General features: G+C 46.5%; 1 protein-coding gene across 4 annotated transcripts in view; it reads left to right on the top strand.

Moving 5' to 3' along the window:
- LOC130201874 (CAP-Gly domain-containing linker protein 4-like) overlaps positions 1-26,234 on the top strand; it is a 30,738-nt gene extending 4,504 nt beyond the window's left edge. For 2 of the 4 annotated variants that reach the window (XM_056427047.1, XM_056427044.1), the window contains 13 exons: positions 628-767; positions 1,252-1,345; positions 1,553-1,714; positions 2,888-3,006; positions 6,996-7,244; positions 10,492-10,627; positions 10,843-10,968; positions 16,616-16,804; positions 16,900-17,034; positions 18,663-18,786; positions 23,646-23,710; positions 23,852-23,933; positions 24,214-26,234. In XM_056427047.1, coding sequence (XP_056283022.1) covers positions 628-767; positions 1,252-1,345; positions 1,553-1,714; positions 2,888-3,006; positions 6,996-7,244; positions 10,492-10,627; positions 10,843-10,968; positions 16,616-16,804; positions 16,900-17,034; positions 18,663-18,786; positions 23,646-23,710; positions 23,852-23,933; positions 24,214-24,565 — 1,973 coding nt within the window. In that variant the 3' untranslated portion in view covers positions 24,566-26,234. The other 2 variants (XM_056427045.1, XM_056427048.1) reach the window with 2 other exon arrangements.

The raw sequence follows: 26,234 nt of genomic DNA, 5'->3' as shown, positions 1-26,234 counted from the left end.
CGATGACTGGAAAATGTTTTCAAATAGTTTAATTTGTTGTTTCCAGTTTTACTTTCCGTCATCTCATGCAGTCCAGTTTGTTTTGAGCATGCAACTCAACACATGGTTGATATATTCTTCAACAGGTTATCGGTTTATCAGTTGACGGAGCGGAATGCAAACAAACGGTTTGTTTTTAATCCTGGACGAAGTTACTTCGTCCTCCGTCAACATGAATGGCCTCTAAATTAACCCAGTTTGTATGTAAAGCAGTCAGTAAAGCCGACGCAGAAGGGTTGGCGCTGGTTCAAGAGTAAATGTTGGTGTTCGCTGTGGAAGGCCGAGCCTATTTGTTTTCATCCTCAGCGGCTGGGCTCTTAAATCTTCTTTTGCTTCGCAGCTTGTCGTCACATCGGATTTCATCCGCATCGGCAAACACAGCAAAGGGCATTTCCCCAAATTACTAATTTGATTAACTCGAGTGAACAGTGCGTCGCAAAAAGTTAATGTATGTCTGCGCCGCAGTGTCACACACACACACACACACACACACACTCATGTGAGAGAAGAGCATTAAGCTGTCGGGCTCCAAAGGTGAATCACCTTCCAGTAAAACCACCTCTGTTCCTTCTGTCCTCCCGCCTCCAGAGTTCTCCTTCTTTGACCCCGGCGAGCCGCAGTGCAAAGAGGTTCTTTTGGATCCCAGCACCACCATCCCGGAGCTGTTCGCTATCCTCCGGCAGTGGGTGCCTCAGGTCCAGAAGAACATCGACCTCATCGGCAATGAGGTGATGCCATCCGGCTCCGGCCTGTGTGCTTCATGACAAACTTGTCTCTGTCTGTAAAAGGGCACACGTCACAACTCCACTCCTTCACGTGTTCTCAAGACAATAGAAAAACTATGCTGAATAAAAAATATCATAACTGAAAACACCAGACGACTTCATGAAGACATTAACCTCTGCCAAGCCACCCCGAACCAACACCACCGAGTTACACAAAATATCTGCAGTGCAGTGAACTGTGCAGGGAAGCACTGGTCTCAAGGGGAAACACAGGGGATTATTTTAACTGCTGCTCTTGAAAAATACAATGCCTCGTTTCAATGTCGGGTTTCAGATATAATAGCAGTCAGCGTTCCGAGAGGCTCACTCGTCATGCTCGTCAGATCAGGGCTCCGGAGTTTCACTTTGTGGCCCGTTGTGTAACAATTCTGCACAATGACACTCGCGGTGCTTCATGACAACACTGCACGTCTCGTTCTCCGCACAGATCCTGAAGAGAGGCTGCGGCGTGAACGACCGGGACGGGCTGACCGACATGAGCCTCCTGCACTACTGCTGCAAGGCCGGCGCCCCGGGCATCGGTTAGTATGTGGACTCTCGGCTGGACTGTCGAAGCGTAGACACGCCTACTCTTCTTTTGTCACTTGCACCCGCTGCTCTGACCACTGGATACACTCCTGTCGGACTCGATGAGCACCGCTATTCATCACGCTTCACCTGAAACGGACTCGGGAGCAGACGCACTGTCTGCTACTTCACCCGCTCATGACCTTCCTTTTGTTCCTCAGGTGACGCAGAGGCGTCCGCCGGCTTTGCCCGCCAGCTGCTTGCCCTGGGCGCAGATCCCAACCTCCGCTCGCGCTGGACCAACATGAGGGCCCTGCACTACGCCGCATACTTTGACGTGCCCCAGCTCATCCGGGTCGTGTGGCAGGCCTCGCAGCCCGGAGGTGAGACTGCCCACAAACATTTCGACTTTCATGCCAAGCTTTAGTGGCCATTAAGGCCCCGGGCGTTTGTCTTTTTTTTCCTGTCGTAACCACACTGAGTTGCGAGCTTCTCAGTTGTCCCAGCAATACAACATCCAGTGCAGACGTTTAACTGAATTCAGTCAGAGAGGCTGTCCTGTAGGACTTGTGGTGGGGTTTTTCTAAATGTGATGATGCAGCGTGGATGGACTTGGACAGCGGCCGCAGCAGTTCACAGCGAGATTGACTACACTTCGTTTAATTATCACTCATTTCACACGAGTATGGAGTCCAATTTCTATTAATCACCACTCGGCAGATAAAGCTTTGTGGATGTTGCTAAAACGGAACAAAGCATGATGGGTAAAGCGTTGGGAAGGTGGTGCCTGACCGAAAGCTTGCTTCAGTTTACGAATATTGCACGGATGGGAAAGCGTGGATGCTTTTCTTGTCATGACAGATGAGTACGGACACATCGCTGCACAGCAAACCCGGCTGTTCAGGTGGGTTTGTTGAAGCCTAAAATGTAGTTTTGTTATTTATTTAGCTGATACTTTACCATCTAGTGATCATATTTTGGTGGGATGCACAGGTATGTCTTGTTGGACTATAATTTTGAGACTGTGACGCGCCAAATTAGTGCTTAGTTTGTTTATCGCTTGCATAGTTAACATGAAATGAATAACGCCATCTCTGGTTCTGTGTGCGCTCTGTAGTGAGTAGAGACACAACGCCCAAAAATATCCAGCCTCTGCTGAATCTACTGACCTGGTCTTGTATTACTGTACCTGTTTATTGTACTCTGTGCCCTGAGTGGTCACAGCATGCATGTATATGACCCCCCAAGAAACCCGGGGGCTGAGGCCCGTTCACGACAGTTACAGAACACCTTGGGCCCTGATAACGGCTCCAGAGGCCAATGGACCTGAGGCTGCAGGAGGCAGCTTTACTTGTTGAGTAATCTGGATGAATCCTTCTGTAAGTCGTCCGTTCTCAATAACCTGTCCAAAGTGTGATGGGGTCGATGTTCGTGTCGCAGTACTTCCACGGACTCTTCAGGGGCAGGATTGTAAAACAGGATTTTTAATCCTTCTACCGATTGAGTGTAAATTATGTCTAATCCCCTACTTGCCTTCTGTGAATGTATTCATGTAGAGGTCGATGCCACCTGCAGTGACTTTGACTTCGGCACCGCTCTGCACATCGCGGCGTCCAACCTGTGCATATCGGCCGTCACATGTCTCTTGGAGCTGGGAGCCAACCCTGCCTTTAGAGTAAGTTACATTGATCTCTCACTTCATGCTTCCACTGGAACAATTACATTGAATCCTTTACTTTGATCTACTTAATGACTTTTCTACAGTTGCTTAGTTCAATGAGTTACGAAACAATCATAATTTCGTTTTATTTAACCTTGATGAGAACATTGCCTTCTCACATTATGAGCTGCAGTGCTGCTGCATTAAAATGTTCTGCCGCCCGGTCTACGTAGCACCCGACCCCGATGCTTGTCCCTGCGGGTGGGGGGTCCACAGGGTGGAGGGTCCACAGGGTGGGGGGTCCCTGCAGGTGGGGGGTCCACAGGGTGGCTGCTCTGTGTAATTTCTTCGGGCTGAGTTAATTAATTCACTGATGGTTTACTTCAAACAAAACTAGGCCTTATAATAAATAAATATAACCAGTAGGGAGTTGGACTAGTGCCAAAACAAACCAACACTATTCATATCATTAGAAGAAATTGTGTCCTTTGTCATTATTTTTTATATTTGCTGTTATAAATGTGGTATTTTTGGGGGCATTAGTAGTTTTAATTGTATATTATAAGATGCTTAAGTCTAGTATTAGGAAGTTAATTGGGTCATAATTCCATCTAATATCTGATTCAAAGAATGTTTATAAAAGTTTTACAGATTACATTTGAACACATCGTGATGATGTTGTAAGTTATCATCGCCCAATACTCATTTTGCTCTGCTTAGAGCTTGAACGCACCGCCAGTGTAACTCAATGTGACCTCTTTGATGTGAGCTGTGCTATAAGCAGGTGTGCGTTGGAGAGAAGAGCCGGTCACTGCGGTTACATTGTTACCGGCCCACCTGTTTGATGAAGTGGTTTCAGATGTCGGTCTGTTGTTCGTGCCACTATTCAGCCTTTTCCAGCCCAATCGCTTTCATAAAGTGATAGAAATAAAAAAACAGCCCAAATTAAAATCTAACCTTTCATCAATAAAAAATGCATCATGAGCATACAAAGCTTATATCTTCATTAAATCACCAAAGTTATTTGCATGAATAGGCTGTTGTCTGACAACCAAATACACGGTAGTCGATGACGTCTCAATCTCATTAAATTAGCCAACACTATGAACTGGTGGACACCAGCAGGAGGTATCCCACTCGCCCACAGTTATGTTGCTTTGGTCAAGAGGACATTTCTTAATGTCCAGCCCTGTGCAGTCCTAAAGATAGAAAACTACCGTGTTATGGAACTTTTATAACAGTCTATAAATACATTTAAAAAAGAACATTATTTTGTTGCACGGCTTTGGTTTGTGCTCTTAATGCTGCGGCTGCACTTTTCTATTTGCTCCCAGACGTTCTTAACCAGGACTTGCTCGGGGTCGGAAAAACAACAACTACTCTCACAATGTTCCCACCAACACATTTTAAAAAGCGCTTCCGTGTTGATTTATAATCCTTTATTTCCTGTCTTCCAAATTTGATTTGATGTAGGCCTTTGTAAAATAAATCCTTCTGCTCAGTTAAAAATACAACAGATTGCAGTGTTTTTGCTTCTCGGGTCTCACATTTATACAATTTTCAGTATTTCTTCGTCCTGTTTGACATTTTCTGACCCAGCTGGCCGATAGCGGCCGTAAGACGATGGTGTGCAAAGCTCTCGGTTGCAGGTCTTGAGCTCCTTGGTTGAGGTGTTTGTTGAACAGCCACGTTGTTTTGAACTGAATGCTGTACATCTAGTTCCCAGTAGAGTTTGATGTGCATCAAGGCTGTATGGCCTCTTTCATGTCTCAATGTGTCATCAGTATAGAGATGATGGATTAAAGATGAACAAAATGGTGCCTCCTCTTCTGTGTGTACACATGTTCCCACTGGAGGTCACCAAAGCACTACGCACCACCATCATCACTACCTCTCATACTCAGAGATGAGTGCAGAGGCTTTATACATATTTGTTTAGCGTGTAAATGCCGAGCTTAGAGAGCATGTCTCCCATTTTAGTTGAAGTACAGACTCATCATACGGGTGTCTCAAAGTCATAATATTAAGTATACTATTACAAAACAGAGATTTCAAGTTGAAAAAACCCCACCTACAAAATTGTATCGCATGTATTATACAAACATCGTTGGCGGCTGGCAGTCAGAGCCAAGAAATTCAGTTTTTCAGATCTCTCTTCCTTTTGTTTAAAGGTCAGACTCACAGGTGCTTTAATTTGATATTTCCTTTCTGTGACTCGGCAGACATTCATCACAACAAAGCTTGGATTTAGAACAGAATGAGGACAAAAATAGAATAAATGTGGCTGGCTTGTCCAACCCACATTTTTTGGCTAAATATCTCAAGCAACGCTATGTATTCTCATTTAGCTGCAAGTTGTTTTGGTGGATGGTGTTGTTGATTGTTTCAGGTTCAAAGTTAGCCACTGCCCCTTCAGGTAACATGGTAATCCATGTGTTTTGGAAGAAATCAACTTCTCCAACTAGCTGCCTCTTGATTCTGTGGCTGTTCTTGGATTGAAGTCTGTTGTAGGAGCAACCGGTTTGATGGTAGCGTTTGGTAGACGCTGTATTTAAAGTTGGCCCCGCCTCCCCGGCTCAAGGAGGGAAGTGGCGCTCGCCGGTGGGTGAAAGCCGACCCCCAGCGCCGCTCGACATGATTGATTATGTTCAAATTACACCAGTTTATGGATTTTCTCGGGGGGGAGGGGGGGGGATATGGATCGCACTATATAGAGAGTTTTTTAAATGTATATTCTGTCCTCTACATGTACTTAATTGATAATGGACAAAATATTAGCAGTTCAATACAGCCTCGGAATAATCTGCATAATTTACTTGACACCTCTTGGGTATTATAATTTCCTTTAAACGGGCTTCATCACAGGACTGCTGTTAATCATCCTGCCGTTCTATGAACTCATAACTTAGTAAAACAATCTAATCTTCAAATGTGTCTCATTACAATCCTCACATGTAGAGCTGCTACGTAGTAACACAGACTCGATATAGTTAGATTATTTTTCTTTCTCTTTTCTTATCTTATGCATTTTATGTTTGTAATTTAAACATTTTAAAAATATTATACAGGTGGAGGCTTCAAATAAGCCTAGTTGGCTTTCTGTCTCTTCCTGCACTGAGATATGTATTTATCTCTGTTGTGATTTTTGTTTTATTGTTTGAATTTTGCAAAATAAATTAAAAAACATATATCACATGTCTGATGAGTTGGTTGAATATTGTCCAAAAAGAAGAAGTTTAATTTCAATACTCTAAAGGAAATCAACATTAAACCAAACATTGCTATGTGATAGTGTCAGAATACCACACACACACACACACACACACACACACACACACACACACACACACACACACACACACACACACACACACACACACACACACACACACACACACACGTGCACAAAGTCGCCCACTCAAGTCCCTTCATTGTGTGGTACGTACGTTGGCTCAGTGCTCCAAGGAGAGGCGAGTTCATCAAAGACCTCTCGTGGTCGCCGGAGGGGACGGCGAACACGAGTGCCGCCCCCAGGTCCTCCGGCGCAGCAGGGGTAGGTCCCCTCGTCCGTCACGCCCCCGTCACGCACACTTTGGGCTTTCCGACTCCGTCTCACCGCCCACCGCCTCTCGTCTCTTTGAGTCTCCTGACTCGACGTCCACGTCGTGTTGCTGCTGATCAGCTGCTTTAAGCTCCGAGGGGATGGCGGGGGGGTTTGTTTTGGGAACGGAGATCAAATGAAGGATTCTGTCGAGCCCAGCATCCGCGCTACAGAAATGATCATTGCACTTTATGAGAGCAAAATTGTATGTACTTGCAGAGTAAGTGAGGTTGATATCGCACTTGATATTTATGAAGAGTAATCATTGCTATAACATTTACTTAGCATGCTGGTGGAAAAAAATAGTTGGGATGAATTTCCCTTGTTGTTGACCATTTTCATCATTGGATCGTCTGTGTTTATCGTTTGTTTTATGATGTTCTTTCCCCGTCTCGTCCTCCAGAACGTGAAAGGGCAGTGCCCAGCAGACGTGGTGCCCGACCCCCTCGACATGCCCCTGGAGACGGCGGATGTGGCCTCTGTGGCCAAGGAGCTCTGGGCTCTGCTGAGTCAGGCTTTACCCAGACCCAGCTCCCCCCTGCCCCTCACACTGCAAGCCCAAGCCCCCCCTGTTCTCTCCGACAAGGCCAGGATACAGCTCTCCGCCATGGGGCTCCGACTGGGGGACCGCGTGGTCATAGCTGGACAGAAGGTGTGTGATAGGTCAATCGTAATATCCGCCTTTTATTTCACTAAGTGGTCCAACAGAGGGAATATTCCCCCGATTTAGCGATTAGCTGAATGCAAATGAGCGTACACTTCTCCAGTTATCCCGAGCAGCAGTGAGTGAGGGAGTGCGGCAATTATTACTTCATCGCCAACGGTTGCAATATCCAGCTCATCTTCACAGAGCTCCACAATGACCGTACACAATGGGAGCGCTGGCACAAGCTGGAGCGATTCATACGTGGCTAATCCACCCCTCCTTTGTGCAGGAGCCAGACCGGTCTGCACACGTCTCAAAGTCAGTGACCCGGACATGATCCCTCACCAGCTTCCCAGCCTGCATATGGGACGGAGCTAGGTCTGCAAATAACATTTATTGTAATAATCGATTAATCTGTCGATTTATTTTTTCCGATTAATCGGTGAATCGGATAAAAAAATAAAAAAACATTAATTTCCAACTCTTCATTCAAAAACAGAAGTGACGACGCTTTACTCGCCTGAGTTTACTCGCCCGACTATTTGTGGTTCTTTTGCGCCTGTGAGGGGGCGGGGCTTATCTCGTAGCTCTTCGCTCAACTTTCTTGTTTTTATCCTCGAACATCTCCGCGACTTATTGAGTGGTGTAATAATCGCGTGACACAACGAATCGATAATGAAATTCGTTGCAAACTATTCTAATAATCGATTTTTAGCGATCTTATAAACTTTATCGATTCGTTGTTGCGGCCCTAGACGGACCTCTAAGTCTTTGCAGTTATCCAAATAACTGTTTATATCCAAAGCAGTGTTGTCCTCTGTGTACGACTACAGATGAATTAAAGATGTTTCTTGACCACCTAGCAAATTTGTATTTGCTCATGTGTATATAATGGTAGGAGTTGAATTTCTTCCACGTCTTGGTTATTCAGGTGGAATTGGGAGGGAATGACCTTTTTTGCGTGGGATTGATTGGATTCATGTGTCTTACAAACACCCACTGTGTCAGCAAAGCACAGAAGATGGAAAATGCATAAACGGCCAGCAGAGCGATAATGCGATTTGATAAACAATCGTCCTCTCGCCTGCAGCCACATCACATCGGCGCCGTGCAGCTGTGCCGAGGTTTATGCGAAAGAAACTCAGACGCTTCTTTACAGTCATTTCAGCTAAGGGAAAGAATAGTTTCCAGTTGCTAAGCAACACCTTTTTGGCATGCTTCCAGCATTCAGGGTTATGTTTGACAGTTCACTTCGCCACATCGACATGTTTCAACTCCAATCGTGTTTCTGTTAAGTGTCTGGTAGTTTAAAAGTCTAAGTGTTAAAAAATCGCTAATAAAGGGTAAATAAATGGCTCCACTGGTGATGTCAAACTCCCGCGGAGTGTTTGTTTGTTTTAAAAATGTCCCGTTTTAAAGCGGACATCTCGCTCTTTGTCTGCATCACACACAACCTGCACGCACGAGGACACGAGCTGCTTTTCAGCTCCGGCTGCCGGTCCGTTTTAAATTGTTTTTATTGCAGCAACCTTTCTTTCAGTTCATTAAAGCGAGCCTTTCCTCAAGAATTTAGCAAAAGAAATTCATTCATCAAGCAATGTGTTCTATTTTTCCCCAGTTCCTTCATGTCATGCTCCCGAATCCTTTAGTGTGGCTGCTACGCAACTCCAGTGTGGTGCTGTGAGCCATGTGTAATCCCTTAGACGAGAAGCATGCTTTGAAAGCGCCGGATGTTTAGACACACGGGTCAAATAATGTAACTTTCTCTCACTACGTTCACGCCACAATTTGCTCCGCGCTGCTCCTGCTCTGTTAATGCAATGAAAACCCCAGAAATCGGCCCAAAATCGTCTTTTCCCCAACGACCCGACGTGTGCCATCACTCGTCAGGCTGACGGCATCGTGGGTCCAGTCCGCCACGCATCGGCAACGGAGCAGCTTCACTGTTAAAATCACCTGACATATCTCATCAATAACACGACATGCATGAGAAGCATGTGACCAAAAGTCTGTAACTTTTATTGGAACTCTGCAAAGTTGCCTCCGATGCACAGTGTGCCTAATTGTACCGAGTCTTTGGAGTTGCATCACTCGTACTAAACGCTACTGCTCTGTTATGTCACTTGTGCACGAACACACGTCGGGAAAATACAGAGTGAGAATCATCTCTGTGGAAAAAAGCCCCTGAAAACGTCTCTTTCCACTTACCCCTGACACATCTAGGTTCCCCCCACGGATAAAGCTGTGTTCTGTTGGTTCTGATATAGTCCATAAATTCCTTTGTGCCGGGATGCAGTCGAGCTTCCTTGCTCTTCATGTCATCTCTATGGACCGGAGACCAAATATACACAGAAAGCCCACTAACCCCCCACGCAGGTAAACTATTGGCTTGCAGGGGACGTTGTGCAACATGATTTCTGAAATCTTAGGGTTCAGACGTCGGCTCGACCGCACCTCGAGTATCTCCCCGGTGCTGCCTCTCTGGAAAAGTCCACTCGTCAGAAAGTCACACATTCCTTCTTGCAGTGTGACATCTCTAATATTTCAGCGCCATTTCATCAGCTTGTTCTTCTTCCCTGAAAGCTCACGGGAAAAACAAGTTAAAGCCCACAGTTCCCGTCCAGCTGCCCTGTGGAGCAGAGTTCTTAAAAGCTTGTTTTAAAAGACATCTTGACAAGAGATGCTTATTAAATCAGGGCGTGCCTTTTGGTTCTCTGGTAGGGCTGCAAAAAGAAATCCACTATTATTCAACAGCCAGATTTGAATGAACATATTCAGCTGTGATATCGTTTAAAATGCACGCTGTGTCAAACTGCCCTCAATGTGGTGCCCTTCAGTCCGGAGTGGTTTCCACCGGAGGGCAGAGTCCCAGATGAAGGACCTTCTTTCAAGTCTTATTTTGGAGGAATGACGTAGTTCTCCAGCAGGAGGGCAGCGGCACACGGCAGAGGTCTGTTTGGGGAGCGATGGCCAACCGCTGCCTGGTGTTGGTGCTCCGGTCGTGGTGACGGTGGCCTCGTACCCACCAGAGCAATGTGCCGAGGCAGCGATTTGTTAATCAAATTTCTTATAACCTCCCGTGCTCCTTCTGACACGGTCTCACTTTTTATTTTTGTATTGTTTGTCTCTGCTGCCGGTTTAGTTTACGCATCAGAATATGTAGTCGTGGGTTTTAGATGGGGGTTCCGCCCTTCGCACCGCATCAAGGTTTATTTTGGGGTGTTTTTTTCCATTATTTTGTCTTTTCATGCAGGTTGGGAGTCTGCGTTTCTGTGGCAGCACGGAGTTCTCTGGAGGCCTCTGGGCCGGAGTGGAGCTGGACAAACCGGAGGGGAAGAACGCCGGCTCGGTCGCCGGGGTTCAGTATTTCACCTGTGGACTCAAACACGGTAGGTCGAGCTCACGCGTTCCCGCTAATTAATGTTGCCACTCATATGACGTCATTAGGCTCCGATGGTGCATTCAGGTTTTTGAGATTTGTCCTTTTTGCTAATTTCGTCTTCTGCCGTTTAATTGATTTGATTTATCTGTAAAGCCTCAATCAGTCAATAATCTCCTGAATCTGTATCGTATCTTTTTATGCATTTCTTTATTTGGGTCACAGGGATCTTTGCTCCCCTCTCGAAGATCAGCAAACCTTTGGAGAGACTTAGCAGCAGGAAGACGTCGACGCCCGTGCGGCCCCCTCGTCGCAGCGGCGCGTCCCGCTTCACCTCCAAGATGAACGCGGGTGAGGAACCGGTCGCACGCGGCTCGTAGGAGGCGTTGTCTGAGCGGGCCACAGGGAGGGTTGGGTGTTGCTCCATGGAGGAATGAGTTCTGGCACAAATGATCAAATCATATCACAAAGCACAGTCAGAGAAGCTGGATAGCCTGTCGGGCTCTGGGGGTAAAGAAATGTGTGAGCCTTGTTCGCGAAACACAGGTGAGGAAATGTAACCGCGGTGACTGTTTCCTCACGTCACAGGTAATCTCATGAGTCGTCACCCGGAGGGGACCTGTGGGAAAGAAACCGCATATCAGATTGAAAAGAACTCGATAAACCTCAGAGGAACCCAAACATTTCAGAGTCACGAAATCAGATCCGTGGCTTCCTAATATCGACTGTTCGTTACGAAATAATCCTGCGCTCACTGAGGGGGTTTTGGGAAATCAAAAGGAAACGGTGCTTGTGCATGTCGTCGTCCTATTGGGAGGGGGGCGTGCTGAAAAAGTATTGGTGGTCATGGTAACAGTGTCCTGTGTGGTATCTGATGCTCCTCAGCATCAACCCTTAGTTATGGAGCGGATGTAGCCATCACGTACAACATGAAGCAAGAGGCTATTTTAATTACTCCAATCCGAGGGGGTCGTACCATTCTCCACAAGCGCCGTGTGAGTTATCCGGAGAACACACTCTGGACCGACTCTGGACCTTATTCAAAAAAGTATGGAGGATCCCAGGGGAGAGACATACTCTCCTGAAGCAACACAGACTCTAAACTAGAACGGGCACTCGGTAGAGCGCATACCTTCGCATATCACAAGATTGGGCATTGAATTATGAACATTTTGGCATTAGTTGCATGCCAATTGGATATAAATTGACCGCGCTATGGTAAAAAGAAGATTTTGACCTTTTCATGACCTTGACCTTTGACCCGATCGATCCCAAAATCGAATCAAATGGTCCCCAGAAAATAACCAATCATCCCACCAAATTTCATGCGATTCGGTTTAATACTTTTTTACTTATGCGAATAACACGCACGCACTCACGCACGCATACAAATACACGGCGATCAAAACATTACCTTCCGCATTTTCAATGCGAAGGTAACAATGGAAATCAATTCCTCCAGGTAATGTAATCTGCACTCGATGGGATTAGAAAGTCTTTGTGTTGTTACTCGTCCTTGGCGCGAGTCACTCTGGATACCAGAGAGGATCCCTGTCCTGGAAGCTTTTAGCCCACAATGTCAAAAACAGGCTTTCTCCACTTTCCCGGCCCGTATTCGCCGTGTCACGTGTCACAGGTCACAGGTCACACGGCAGGAATTTATCTTCCTTAAATGCTTTGAAAAGGAGGTTCTGAGCCAGCGCCAAGGGACAATGCCAAAATTAGACTCACCCGACCTTCCACTCACAGTCCTTGGATGCCCATGTCCCCGGATCCTGACTAATGTGTGTGTGTCCCCCCCCCCCCCCCAATCATAATACAGTCATACATTGAAGAAACCACGTTTCCTGCGCGCTCCATCGTGGTGCTGCACGACTCGAAGGCTTTGAAGGCCGATTCTGAGACGCGCTATTCCGGTCACGTCCGGCTCGGAGTGGCCTCTGGAATTCTGTGATTGATAGTCCAATTAAGCAGCGGGTTTAATAACCAGGGCATAGACGGGCTGAACAACATGGCAGCCATTCATCACAGGATGTGAGTGAGTGACTGTGTGTGTGTGTGTGTGTGTGTCATCACCTCCATGCAACCCAGGAACCAGACACTTTTCGGGGCCTTTGTGGAGCCCCAAACCCTCGGTGCCGTGTTCTACAGCGTCCCCTTGGAAAGTGCAGAAAGTGTCGCGCGTATCTTTGGATTGGGGTTGTCGACAGACTATTGTGGACACGGCAATTGTGTGTGTCCCCCCCCACCCCCACCCCCCTCCTTCAACTGTGGCTCTGGCCTCAAAGGGCGGTCGGGAACACCGGCGGCGCTCACAAAGGTCCCGCCGCTTGATTCATAAAGTACGTGTGCTGCGGTCTGTCGCTTGAAGCGAATGTCAGTGGACGGGATGGATGGAGCCGGGAGGGCCCCGCAAGCTAAAGGTCAAGTGACAAGAAAGTGTTCGGTATTCTCGCGGCGTAGTCTTCAAAGGAAAGACACCGCTCTGCCTCGGGGAGGGCAGCGCTGTAAATGTGAGGCGAAATGGCGATCGATGAACGCCGGGTTGATTGTAGATCTTTCTGGCATATTTTCAAAGTAGAATATGAAGTTGAAAACTTTGGGGAAAACGAATGAGTTTGAAAGAGTTTATGTGGCAGGTGATTTAAATCCTCTCAGGATTATTTTCTCTAAATCTGTTGAGGTTAGTGGATTTTAGTGCTGTTAAAGAACAACGTCTAAAAGGCTCTTTACAGTTTCATGGTTTATTATTTCAAGTTTTTAAGTTTTCAATCCTAAAGTAGCTCAAAACAAAATTATGTTTACGTCTGCAAGAACTGTTATGCTCCATGTATTCAGTGTGCGTCTGTATTAATTAGTTGGAATGCTTCAGCAGTCCAACTATTGTTCTTGTAATCTTTATTTAAACTTTTTATTATTCTATTTCTTCCGTACCTTTTTTGCCCCTCTTCTTCTCCTTCATATATTCAGCTATTTGAACCATTCAAATATTAAAAAATTCAGCTTCTTCAGGAATAGAGGGGAATGACTTTTCATATTTCAAATTTTTCAAATTTTTGTATATTTAAATACTTTTATGTTATTTTGAATTCATCAGTTCCTATGGAGAAAATATTCAACTTTAAAAAGCTTACAGTATCTTTATATTTTGAGCAAATTCAGCTATTTAATTTTTTTAATGTTCAGATAACCTTCAGCTATTACTGTATATTTTCAAATATTTTTTATCTTTTCAAACTTTCAAATTATTAATTTCTTTATGGAATAAATAATGAATGGGATCCAATGGGGGAAATCTTCAAATCCGCTTCAACTTGTTCAACTTTAAAAGCTTACAATATCAGCATACATTCAGCTAAATACACAATTCCACCTTTAAAATGTTGACAAAAGTGTTAGCTATAACTTTATAATTCAGCTTCTTTTCATATCTCGTATAGTTATTTAATTGTAACCATTTTAGTTTTATGTGTTTTTCCGCTCCTCCTGGACTTTACAATGGGTGTGTGTGTGGGACCTTAGAGCTGTGACGTCGTCACAAGAGTGCAGTGCTGCTTCAGAATCTTGCGAAAAAAAGATTTGTATATCGTCACCGCCACAATTCTTACTCAATAGGCATTATTTTTTGATATAGTAGTAGGGAATCTTGTGCTTGTCGTAGACATGTAACTGTGGAATCCAACAGTTTTCCAGATTTTTCTAGAGAAGCCTTAACGAGGGGAGAAGTCCGGCTTTCTCCTCAGTCATCTCCATTGAAAACCTGACGATATTTTAACTTTTTTTAAGGAAACAGGAACATTTTCTGAACTGCGATTAAACTCTCATTTCTAAACCTAAAAAATATTTACGGACATGTAAACGTTCACAAAAGCCTTGAGCATCTCCTAATGTAGACTTCTTTAGGATCAGAGTTATGGTTCTCTGTCTAATCCAAATGTTCTGACAGGCTGCTTCATCAGATTCTGTGCTGTCTATCTCTCACTCACACAGGTGTTTCACGTTAGGCTAATCAGTGGCAGACTCACACATGCTCTTGTTTATCATACATTTTGAACCCCCCCCCCCCCCCCCCCCCCTCACACAGACTAACGTTTGTGCGCGCGTGTGTGGCCGCGTGCGCGCGTGTGTCTATATATGGAGAGATATTAGAAGAGAACCAGCATGAGAGTTTCTCAGGTCTCATTTAACCCACAAAAATAACAAACATATCTGCGCGTTCGGCTCAATCTTTCCTCTCTATTGATTCTACCATTTTGGTGATTTGATCATGTTTTTTTTGACAGGGTTTAACAAATTCTTTTGTAGAAAATCCACTCAGGGTTGAGATCCCGTCTATCCTCACCCTGGGTTCTCCTCTCTTTTCATTTATTTTTCTCCTGTCTCTCAATTTATTCAGTTATTTTCTCTCTGGTTCTCATGTCTGACTTTTCCCTCTCTCTCATTTCTTGGATTGTGATTCATATCTTTGAATATTTAGAAGATAACGTTTTGCTTATCTTTTCCAGTTATACATTTCCACCCAATATGTTTGTGCTTCAACATTTTCAGCAAGAAGTTTCTCTTTTTGATATGTTCAGATGTTTAAGCTATGTTCAGCCTATTTCAGCTATGTTCAGTTTTTAAAAAAATATGTCAGCTAATTTCAGACATGTTCAGCTATTTCGAGACATTTTCACTTATTCATTTCATATTTCAGCTATTTCCAGACATTTTCAGTTAATCATTTCATATTTCAGCTATGTTCAGCTATTTTCAGTTATTCATTTCATATTTCAGCTATTTTCAGCTATTTTCAAACCTTTTTCAGCAATTTTGTTTTTATTTTTCAGCTTCAAGCTTTCAAATGTTAGCATTCCAACGCATTTTCAGAAGGAAATGCATTTTCTAGTTTTCTTTTGAAGTCGTATTTGCTGTCGTTGGGGCTTTTTAAGAGTTTTTATTGTGCAATGAAGTCTTAGTTCCATCCCACTGTGTCTTCTCCATTTGAAATTCTTTGTTTCTCCAAACTTGATGAACTCTATAAACCTCCTAAATCTCTGCATAATTTATTTACATGCAACCCGCTGCGTCTATGTTGATCCTATTTAACGGCTACTGTAACACCAGCAATTATACTCACGAGTTTATAAAGGTCTGCAGAATTTAGATGCGTCTCAGTGCGTCTGATATCTTTCTTTACCTGAAATCAAAATTGTTTTGTGATCATGCATGAATCCAAAACAGAAAGGACCAAATCAGCTGTGTGTGTGTGTGTGTGTGTGTGTGTGTGTGTGTGTGTGTGTGTGTGTGTGTGTGTGTGTGTGTGTGTGTGTGTGTGTGTGTGTGTGTGTGTGTGTGTGTGTGTGTGTGTGTGTGTGTGTGTGTGTGTGTGTGTGTGTGTGTGTGTAACACCACTCGTGGCTAAGGTTAAGACGTTTCTTCTGCCATTACTGTCTGGGGTCCAACTTGTTTGTCGCTGAATCTTTTGTCTTAAAGCACTTTGGCACAGATTTATTCAGTTAGCCTCTCGGATTTGGACACTTAATGAACTTGTGGCCTGTGAAGGAAAGTCTGCGAGAGTGAAGAGCTTAATGAGGTCCTGCGTCCAAGTGGCTTCTTGAGAGTGAAATCCCCCCCCCCCCCCATCTCATTCCCTCAAGTGAGGAGGGAGGGATTAGCGTGCCGGCCCTTAATTGGAGCTCGAGAACGGGACGAGCTGCGACGAGGGATTGAGCTCACTTAAATTTGAGCTGCCAGCTGATTATGTGACGCAGCTGCTTGGATGAAAAGAAAAAGAAAAGAAAGTGGTAATTGTCTGGATCTGCAGGCACCGTCTCTTTCAGGACAATAGACTGGCAACATGAATAATAGGCTGAGGTCCATTGTTTGGACGGAGGCCTCAGAGGATGCTTGACGGGTTCAGTATTCAGAGGGGAGGCCCGAGCTCCAGCTTCTTTATTATTTACCTGCCCGGGCGTCGTCTCTTCACTCATCCTCCCTGTGTCATTTCCCTCCGCAGGTGTCCTCTCTCGCTCGCTCTCCTCTTCATCCTCTTCCCTGGACTCTCGGCATGCGCCGGGCGCCCGTCCGCTGCCACGGCAACGGCTTCCCGCCAGGCAGCGACGGGAGCGCGCCTCTCTGAGTCCCCGGGCCGCGCCCTCGCCGGCCCTCCGCCTTCATCCCGACACCGTGGCGCCGACGGCCGCAGGTCTGTGTTGCTGTCCATGAGGCGTCGACACTGGCTAGAATGAAGTTTCCCGTAAGATATTGAGATATATATATTTTTTTGTTCACGCCTCCCAGGTCATCGAAGCCGAACCCCTTCAGCTGGTAGCTCTGTGTGTGGGGGCCCTGAGGTGCGCCTGGGGGAGAGGGTGCTGGTGGTGGGCCAGAGAACAGGCGTAGTCCAGTTCTGTGGACAGACCGGCTTCGCTCCAGGTCAGCTCTTACACAAACATGTGACTGCTGAAATCACACAAGACACTCGCATCTTTACTTCACTTCAATCACTCCAGTCATGAGCACAAATACACCAGCCGGCCTTATTTCCATAAAAACATCAACGTAATGTTGTTTGCAACGTAATTTCAAATTGTGGTAAATTGCATTATTTGAGAGTCGAATGATGGTGCCCATGCATATTGAATTTCCTTCAATTAATGCACAATAAACGCACATCATCATTACGGTGTCTCAGCTACGGGTTGTTCAGAAGTACGACTGTCGAAGGTTCTCAATACGAGAGCAGCTGTGTGAAGATGTAGAGTAACGTCTCCCTGAGCTCAGAGCTGGTGCTGTTCCTCAAGTTTTCTCTCAATGTTTCCCTATAAGATGTATATATATATATATATGTATATAGACAGATGATACTTGGAAAACTTTGATACTGAGAAAGCGGCTGCGGCGCAAAAGACGATGAATCCCTGACATTAAAGCGCTCACAGTCCTCGTTGACTTTTAGTCAGCAGTTGTTCCAGAGGCATCACTCGTGTACGAGGATAAGAACAAAGGCATCTCGCGCTCTGAGGATCATGTTGGAGGGGATTTCAGTCCAGAGTTTCCTTTGATACTCCTAAATCCGTGCTAGTAACGCCCCTTTGTTCTCAGCCTCACTGCACTGAGGACTAAGTTATTATGTTAAAAGCAGCTCATCTTGCTGAACACTTCATATATTATATATATATATATATGTAAAAATATGCATCTCAAGATGAAACGCCCTTTTGAAAGATCGACTTTTAGTCAATTGCACTTGCTTCGTCCATGCAGAAGCAAACCTAATTTAAATGGCTAATAATCAACCCAAAATTTAGAAAATCCGCATATAAAAGAGCGCGATTAAAATAATCCAGATGTTCTGGTGTGAGTGTTGGAGCTCTCGGCGGTGGAGATGTCTGCCTTTTCTCAAATGTCAGAGAACTAGACGACACTCGGGCTCAACGGCCACGACCCGGTGACTCAACATAATCTGTTTCATGTAGGAACTATTTTCTTTCTTACGATCCGCACCCTGCAAACGCATCACCGTGCAGGAGGAAGCGTTCATCTCTTCTCCACGGAGAGGCTCGTGACGGCGTAAAGTGGAAAACATTGATGGCGTCCTCCTGGGCTAGCTCGGTGGTGCTAGGTGAGCTAGCACGCACGCGTCCCTCTGCGCGGCGACGCCTGGTGTAGAAAATAAAATAGTCCTCTCATTAAACTGCTCAGGACGAGGTCTGTGTCTCGAGTCACTGGGTCAGGATTTCTTTTGTTGCATTTTTTGGGCACTTTGAGCACCACAAGCCGAGAGCCGTGTAGTTGCATTATGTTGGAGAGAAGTCCGACATCTTTACGACCAACACTCGGCAACTCACCCCAACGTTCTCTAGATTGATGAGCGGCTTCATCGGTAAGTGCAAAAAAAATACCTCTTCCATTTTCGTACTGTATAAAAGTATCCGATTTTTAGAGTTGCAAACATGAAACGACTGAAGCACTTCTTTCTCCTCTGAGCCCATTTGACACGCACCGGCCCTTCAATGGCCTCCTCCTCGTTGCTTTGACTCGTGGTCTCTCCGCCTGTGCAGGGCTCTGGTTGGGGATCGAGCTGGACACGCCGAGCGGGAAGAACGACGGCTCCGTGGGAGGAGTGCGGTATTTCCGTTGCTCGCCTAAACACGGCGTGTTTGCTCCCGCCTCTCGCGTTCAGAGGTGAGTGCCGGCCCCTTGAAGTTGAGTGCCTGATGACTGATGGCCAGTCGTCGCCCACAGAGGCAAACACACCTGACCTGTCGGCTCAGAGCTGATTCTCAAAGAACATGACAAATGCCCCGAGCGCCCCGAGCTCGTGTTTCATCGGCCTCGTCAATACCTCCGACACTAATGAGCTCCTTTGACAGTGTCATTTGTGCTGGTGTTGACGTATTTGATTTCCTCCTCTGTAATTGGTGAGGAAATGGAGGCCGAGGTGTCAGACTCGAAGCCCGGGGCCCTGTGCCCAGCGTGACTCCCTCACTTTCATGTGGCGCCGAGTCTTGATAACCGCCTTTCTATTGAGGCATTGTGAATCATCAACGTGGGAATATATATTTGTTTAGTTTTGAGATGTAAAGAGGTTACCTTGACTTGCTGCATGCATTTGCCTTTTTAGCACATAATAGTTATTAGCAGAGGTTTCTTTTAGTTCTGTTTACTGCCGGCGAGAAAAGATGTGAACATAAGGAAGTGTTTTAGGTATATTTCATTCCTCTCTTTCAATGCCTTTTTCAGTACATATCTTATTGCCATGGAAACTAATGATGTTTGATCCGCTAATATTCAGGAACCTTTGCTTTTGATTTCAAAGAAATGGCCCATGTGTGAAAGCACCGAGGTCGTGTCCTCTGCAAACATTGTGTCGGTCACGTTGGTGAAGCGTTTATCTTCATGGGGGTGATGGCATAAAGGATGACCTACACGGCGGTGCTGGGCCCGGCCGCGTCGTGGTTAGATGGAGGCCGACGGGCTGCATTCCCTTTGCAGCTCATGGAGACGTTGTGTAAAGTCCCCATGTCAACATGAGGATGAGAAGATGTAAACGTTTCCGCATCGGCTCACGTCGGTGGGACCGTCCTCATGGAAACACAGATATATGTATCTATATATATATATGATACATATATAGATATGCTATAACTGAGGCTCTAGCGGGTGTCGGGCAGTTAGACCACACATCTGATCTGATCTCATCTTTCAAACGCTCACCGGTGGAGCCTGTGGACTCTGGCAGTTTTGTTCTCACCTCATTGTTCTAAAAGCTCTTGTGGCGCTTTGTTCATGTGGATCACAGGTTCTAAAATGTGTAAACTAAATAAGATTGATGCAGTGATTAGTTTAGAAGACTCTCCTGGACGCGGTGTCACGTCATCATTCATCGCTCTGTTAATATCCACGGGTTTAAACTTTAAAGTGCGATCGCAACTTATTCCAATCATAGTAGAGGAATTAATGGAAGTCATTTCCCTCTGAACGAGTGCAATTTTACGTTGCAGCCTCTGAAAAGTGTGATTAATAACCTTCTCTGTGAGAAAGTGACAGTGCAGCAGTGTTCAGTGCGCGCCGTCTGTTCTGAGGAGCAAAAGAGCCTCTCAGCTGAAACCCGGCGGCCTCATGCAGCCAGAGGCTGTCGACTCGTTCCCTGGGAGACGCCCCGACGGGTGCAGTCTGCTCCGGACATGCAGTCAGGCTCGTGTTTCCTCGCTAGACTAATCAGGATGGTAGACGCCCCCAAAAGAAGCCAGATAAGTTTGTCTTATTCTACACATTTCACTCGGTTGTATTTCTGAACGCAGCCATTTGTGCTTCAGAGTGATGGCCACATGTGTCGGGTTGTGCAGATGAAGCTGACACGGTGTACTTTCTATTCAAACGCACTGCGGGGAGAAACAGAGTTTGATCATTACTTTATGCAAGCGGATGTTTGATGAGATCACACATCAGTCGTCTTCCACGTCCCACACAAATTAAAAGATAATTAGAAGAGATTAGCTGCACTTGATAATGGTGTGGCAAATCCAAAAAAGTGGATTTTTCTTTTCTTTTTTAATCAATTCCTGCCTCTCCACTCTCACTCTTTTGGTGTGTTTGTAATGATTCTGGTGGAGAGCGCCGTCGTGATTCATTTCCCTCGGTCAGCCGTGTGTGAGTCTCTCATCAGGAGGACCGGCGCTCTTGGTTTTATGCTCTTCAGCACTAACAGCAACATATTTAACCAGGAAATGCCTCATTGAGATTAAACATCTCCTTTACAAGAGAGTCCTGGCCGAGGCAGCAGCAGCACGTCACACAAAGCTTCAGACGGTACAACATAAAACAGGGACAGACGATATAAAAAAAGAAAGATAATTTTTTTAGATCACAGCATGAATAAAAGCAAAAATAAACTCAAGTGATCATAACTCAGTTCACACAGGTGCACACACCTCCGTCAAAGAAAACATCCACAACCAGATGAACCTTCCTCCAACTCCTTTAATCTATTTTTTAAAACACCTAAAGAGATTAAAAAGTTTCCCCTAGACAAGATCAGTCTGCAGCTAATCCCAATCCTCAAGCAGCAAACCCCAAACCTCTTTTTCCCATTCCTAGACGGGCGTTAGAGAGCGAGAGGAGGCCTCGTCATACGTCACAGAGCGAAGACGGGAGCGTCCAGGGTTTTTATGATGATTTAACGTACAAAGATAAGATGGAAGTTTAGATAAGGACATGCCAATGATTTAATCATATTATGATATAATCTTGCCTCATACATAATTGTTGTACAATAAGTTATTTTGTGCCCCCCCCCCCCCCCCCGTATATATACAGCATAATGATGCATTGGAGAAACAGCAGCTATGTGCATCTTTCCTGTGAAGAATGAAGATGCAGCGTTAGGACCACAAACACTGGAAAGTGCCAAAGTTAATTGTTGTTTTTTTAAACAGGACTTCGTCCGCCATTGTTTGAGCTTCCGATGTTGCAGCTGGTCGTCATCAGAACAAGAAGGAGCTCGGTCTGCGGATACAGCCACACACACTCGCAGTGGGTCACAAGTGACGGTGGGGGGGGGGGGGGTTCATCAGCGTCTGTCCTGATGCCACGAGTTGTTTCCTTGTCGCTTATCTTTCGTTCACGATTCAGCTGAAAGGATTTCTCATGATTTGAATGTTCTGCCTCAACCCGCTGAGAAGAAGCTCAGTCCAGATGTTGACCTCTTCACACAGACGAAGGCGAAATCCACTTGAGGCCTCAATGTTTCTGCGGGTCGGGGTTACACACTACACACACACAACGTGCTGACTCAGCATGTGTTTCTAGGTGGCTCTTTCACCGTCGGGCATTGTTGTGTTTGCTCTACATTTACCTTTTTGATTTATTGTATCACTGCGTGTGTGTGTGTGTGTGTGTGTGTGTGTGTGTGTGTGTGTGTGTGTGTGTGTGTGTGTGTGTGTGTGTGTGTGTGTGTGTGTGTGTGTGTGTGTGTGTGTGTGTGTGTGTGTGTGTGTGTGTGTGTGTGTGTCAGAGTGAAAGCCGTAACAAAAGCAGGAGACGCCTGACATCCTGATTGTTTCCCTTTCAAAGGAGCACGGTGGTTGTTTCCATTTGCAATGGCCGGTGAAATTGATACACTCACCTTTTATTCCCAGGTATAATTAGTCTCTTCACCTTCCTCTTGTTCTTCGTCTCAATGCAGACGCATCAGTCGGGGGGGTTGTTTTCTTTAACCCGCTGTTTTTCCTAATTAACCCCGGAGCAGCCAGCGGGCGAAGTACCTGGTTCCCCTCCGTCTGATGGAGACTCTCCTCACTTGTTTCTCTCTTCTCTTCTCTTCTGTCGGCAGCCATCACAACCCATTAGGAAAACAAACATCTTCTCTTCTGCCCCCCGACACACACACTTATTTTGGGTTTCTCCATTCCTCCCCTAGAAAACAAGAGAGCATCATTTTGCCTCTTGCTCATTCCTCCACATCGGCTCTCTCGCTCCCTTCGTGGTTTTCATGACCGACGTTATTAAGAGAAGATCAATGAGCCGACGGGCCCAATCAACTCATCTTCATCTCTCACTTGAACATGTTGCAGATATGTGGTGGTGCTTCAGGGTTAGTTTACATTTAATGGACATTCCAGCATATTTCTTTACCCTTTAATGTTCTGTTTTACGTGAAGTATGAGGTGAACTCTGAGGCCACGACCACATGATCGAGGTTTCTTTCTTCCACTGCGTCTCTTTGCGCTACGTTAAGGTCACACAGCTTGTTGAGTTCTGCTCATCGCTGTGAAGTCGCACAACGACGAGTCAGATACGGACCACTTTATTGACCCGTCAAATATAAAAACAACAAAAGGTCTTAATTTGACGAGGTAACTAAGTTCTTGAAATACAACTTATCATCCACAACATGTGTCGGTTTGAGTGTATAGAGAAAGATCTTGAGTAACAAGCAAGACGTTTTATTATTGAAGAGTAATGCGCTATTTTATTTTCCTTAACTAAGCTCCCAATCTACTTCCTGTTTGCCCAGTGCAGATGAACGGTCATGTGATACTCGTTTTCAGGCACCTTGTTTTGGACGGAAACCGTGTTCAAAGCAGCGCTCCAGTGTTTCAGAACAGAAACGTCTTCATGAAGCCGAAGTCGGTGTCGCTGGAGGTTTCGGTAACTCAATAAAGTTTCCTAAATGTTCATCGGCCTCGTTTTATATCGACTTGTATTGCCGCCGCCGTGCTCGGTCGTGAAGTCTGGTCTCTAGATGTATCCCAGCGCAGCGTGAGGAGCACCTGCCAGCCGCTGTTTGAGCCTCGGGGAGCCGCTCGGGGTTTCGGCGCCGGGAAGCGAGCCGGCGCCTCTCCTCGCTCCGCGGGCAGAGTCCAGATGCGTTATCGGTCTGGAGCGCTGCGGCCTCGATGACGCGGTGTCCTGTTCGTCGTCGTCAGGACGCGTCAGCGTTGACACGACAACATGTCCGCGGACCCAACCCGTGATCCCTCTCGGCGATGCAGACCGCCCCTCCGTCTCGCTCATGTTGGTTTCTTCCTCTCCGCTCACAGGATCCACGGGTCGGTGGACTGCCTGTCGGAGCTCTCCTCCTCGCGCCTCTCTCCTCCTCTCAGCGGTGAGTGTTCGGCATCCGTCTCGAGCGTCACCTCCGATCCATTTGAGCCTCGTGCTTTTGTTGTGTGTTAATGTTGTGCGTGTGTTCTCCTGCAAGAATGTGTGTAGGGAGAACTTTATTTCCCTCCTGATTTCCTCGCAGGGACAATCCGTCGCAGTTTCAGCACGTCGACGGGCATCGCCACCACGAAGGAGACGAGCAGCACGAGGAGTCCTGTTCCCAGGTGTGGCTCTTTTGTCTCTCTCTCTCTCTCTCTCTCTCTCTCTATCCATCTACCGCTCCCTCCAAGCTTTTCAGCTCCATCCTAAGCAGTGGCAGAATCAATACCGATAAGAAGCAGCGGTATTATTTAGCAACGGTTCCCTTTTCCTTCTTTTAAATGGCCGATGCAGGACTGATAACGATGAAATAAAACAGTGATTTGAAGATCAACCTCTCAAACATTAAATCTCCCACTTTCCCTAACGCTGCATAACTTTCAGTCTTTCTCTCTCCTCAAACAGAAGAAGTCGCTCCACCCCTCACCGGCGGCGGTGGAGCACCCTCAGCGGCGGCGTCGCCGCAGGGTGCAGCCCCTCGCCCGGCTCCGACGGCCCGGCGTGTCTCCACGTGGGCATGCAGGTCCTGCTCACCAGCGCCAACGACATGGCGTTCATCCGCTACCTGGGCGCGGCCGACTTCTCCCCGGGTCTCTGGCTGGGCCTGGAGCTCCGGAGCGCCACGGGCAAGAACGACGGCTCCGTGGGCGGCCGCCGCTACTTCGCCTGTGGACCGGGCCACGGCGTGCTCGTCCGGCCCAGCCGCGTCACCTACCGGGGCATCAACGGGGCCCGCTTGGTGAATGACGACGGCTAAGGACCCCGGGTGGGCGGGGCTAAGGACCCCGGGTGGGCAGGGCTTGGGAGGGAAATGTTTGTGTTCGTTCAGTCTCAACTTCTCGTTCTTCTTTGCACTGCGTATTGTTTCTCCTTCATAAAACAAGTCCTCTAGAATATATCCATCTTTTAATAGTTCAAATTTAAACTACTAGATTTATTTTTTGAAAACATGTCTAAGGCAAAGAAAGCACTTTAAATTCCTATAAAACGTGTCTTGGCAGCGTACAGGTGGGAAAAACAGTCTTGAATATATATATATATATAAGACATTTATTATAATAATAAGGCAATACTTTTAATCTGATTGCACTAAGAAGCTATATCCATCAATATGATGGATCAGAATAAGAAAACGTGGACAGTATGGATGAGAAACTGTTCCTCATACCCAAAGCTAATTTGCTCACATGCAGTCGAGATGTTTATCAGATCATTTAGGTGCTAATGTGGCTTCTATCTACCAAAAGAGTGCATGTGAGCGTGCACGCCCGCGTGTGCATGTGTGTATCAATCAAGAGCACTTTGAAAGCAGGGTCGCCGTGCGGCTCACGGATAATTAAAGTTACTGTATTTTCACTTTATGAATCAGCGTGAATTAGGCGGGATTTAATTAAGCCGAGAACCCCGCCAACCTCCGTCGCAACGCAGCGGCGCCGAGAGAAGGCGCCGCTCCGCTGCAGCGGTCTCTCCCACAGAGTCGGACTCGGCGCCGTCGCTCTCCTCCCGATCCGCTATCTGCTCGGCGAGCTTAGCCCAAAAGAACCTCCTGCAGCGCTGACCGCGCCACGGGCTCCTGCTCCTCCTTTGGCCGGGCGCAGACCGCTAAGCGATGACCTTCAGGGTCACGGACACACGTTGAGAACACGAGGACTCGGGCGTCTCAGCTTGTGACTGAGCTGGCCCGTTATAGATTACTACCACCTGGATTTTGGAAAAATCCAAATGCGTGTGATACCAGCCCCGACCGTGTGCGTCGGGACCAGGTGGTATCGTGTTGAGGACCGCACTTCAAAGCGGGGCTGATTGTATTTGATGCTTAATTTGACACGCGTCTTCATCCCGGAGCTTCAAGGGTCTCGTTTGTCTTGTGACTCGAGGTCGTCTGGGCGGCTCGGCATCGATCCTGCACGGGGGGGGGGGGGGGGGCTGAACTGACCCAGCATTCAGCAAAACACTCGTGTACCGTCCAATTAAGGCGCGTCGGCCACAAGCAGCCGTAGAATCTCCAGCGGCCTCCTCATTGATCGGCGCGGCGTGATTGAAAAGCTGCGGCGGTCAGAGCCCGAGGCGGTCAGAGCCGACGGAGTCTTTCCCAATCCAAAACATTCCTGCTTTAAAGACGCACGCCTCTTCCCATTCGCATTCAGCCCGTCTCCGTGGTAACTCCTGCGATATCTGCCGGCGTTCCACATTCCTGCGCTCCGCGCTGGATGAACCGGCCTCGTGTCGGTGCGTGTGGCGGGAGAGTCTGTGTTCTCATGGGTTATCGGGTGGGTCTTTTGTTTTTCATGAAATCCCTAAAATGTATATTTGAAGTGTGGGAGAAAGAGATTTAGTCTGATGCATTTACGTGTCGTGGAAAATAAATATTTGTTGAAAAAATATGTTTAAAAAAAAGGCGAATAAAAGATTATATTCTAATTTGA

The sequence above is a fragment of the Pseudoliparis swirei genome, chromosome 11, assembly GCF_029220125.1.
Source record: "Pseudoliparis swirei isolate HS2019 ecotype Mariana Trench chromosome 11, NWPU_hadal_v1, whole genome shotgun sequence".
In the NCBI taxonomy this organism is placed as follows: Eukaryota; Metazoa; Chordata; class Actinopteri; order Perciformes; family Liparidae; genus Pseudoliparis; species Pseudoliparis swirei.
Note: the sequence above shows the minus strand (reverse complement) of the source record. Positions and strands in the feature narration are given on the sequence as shown.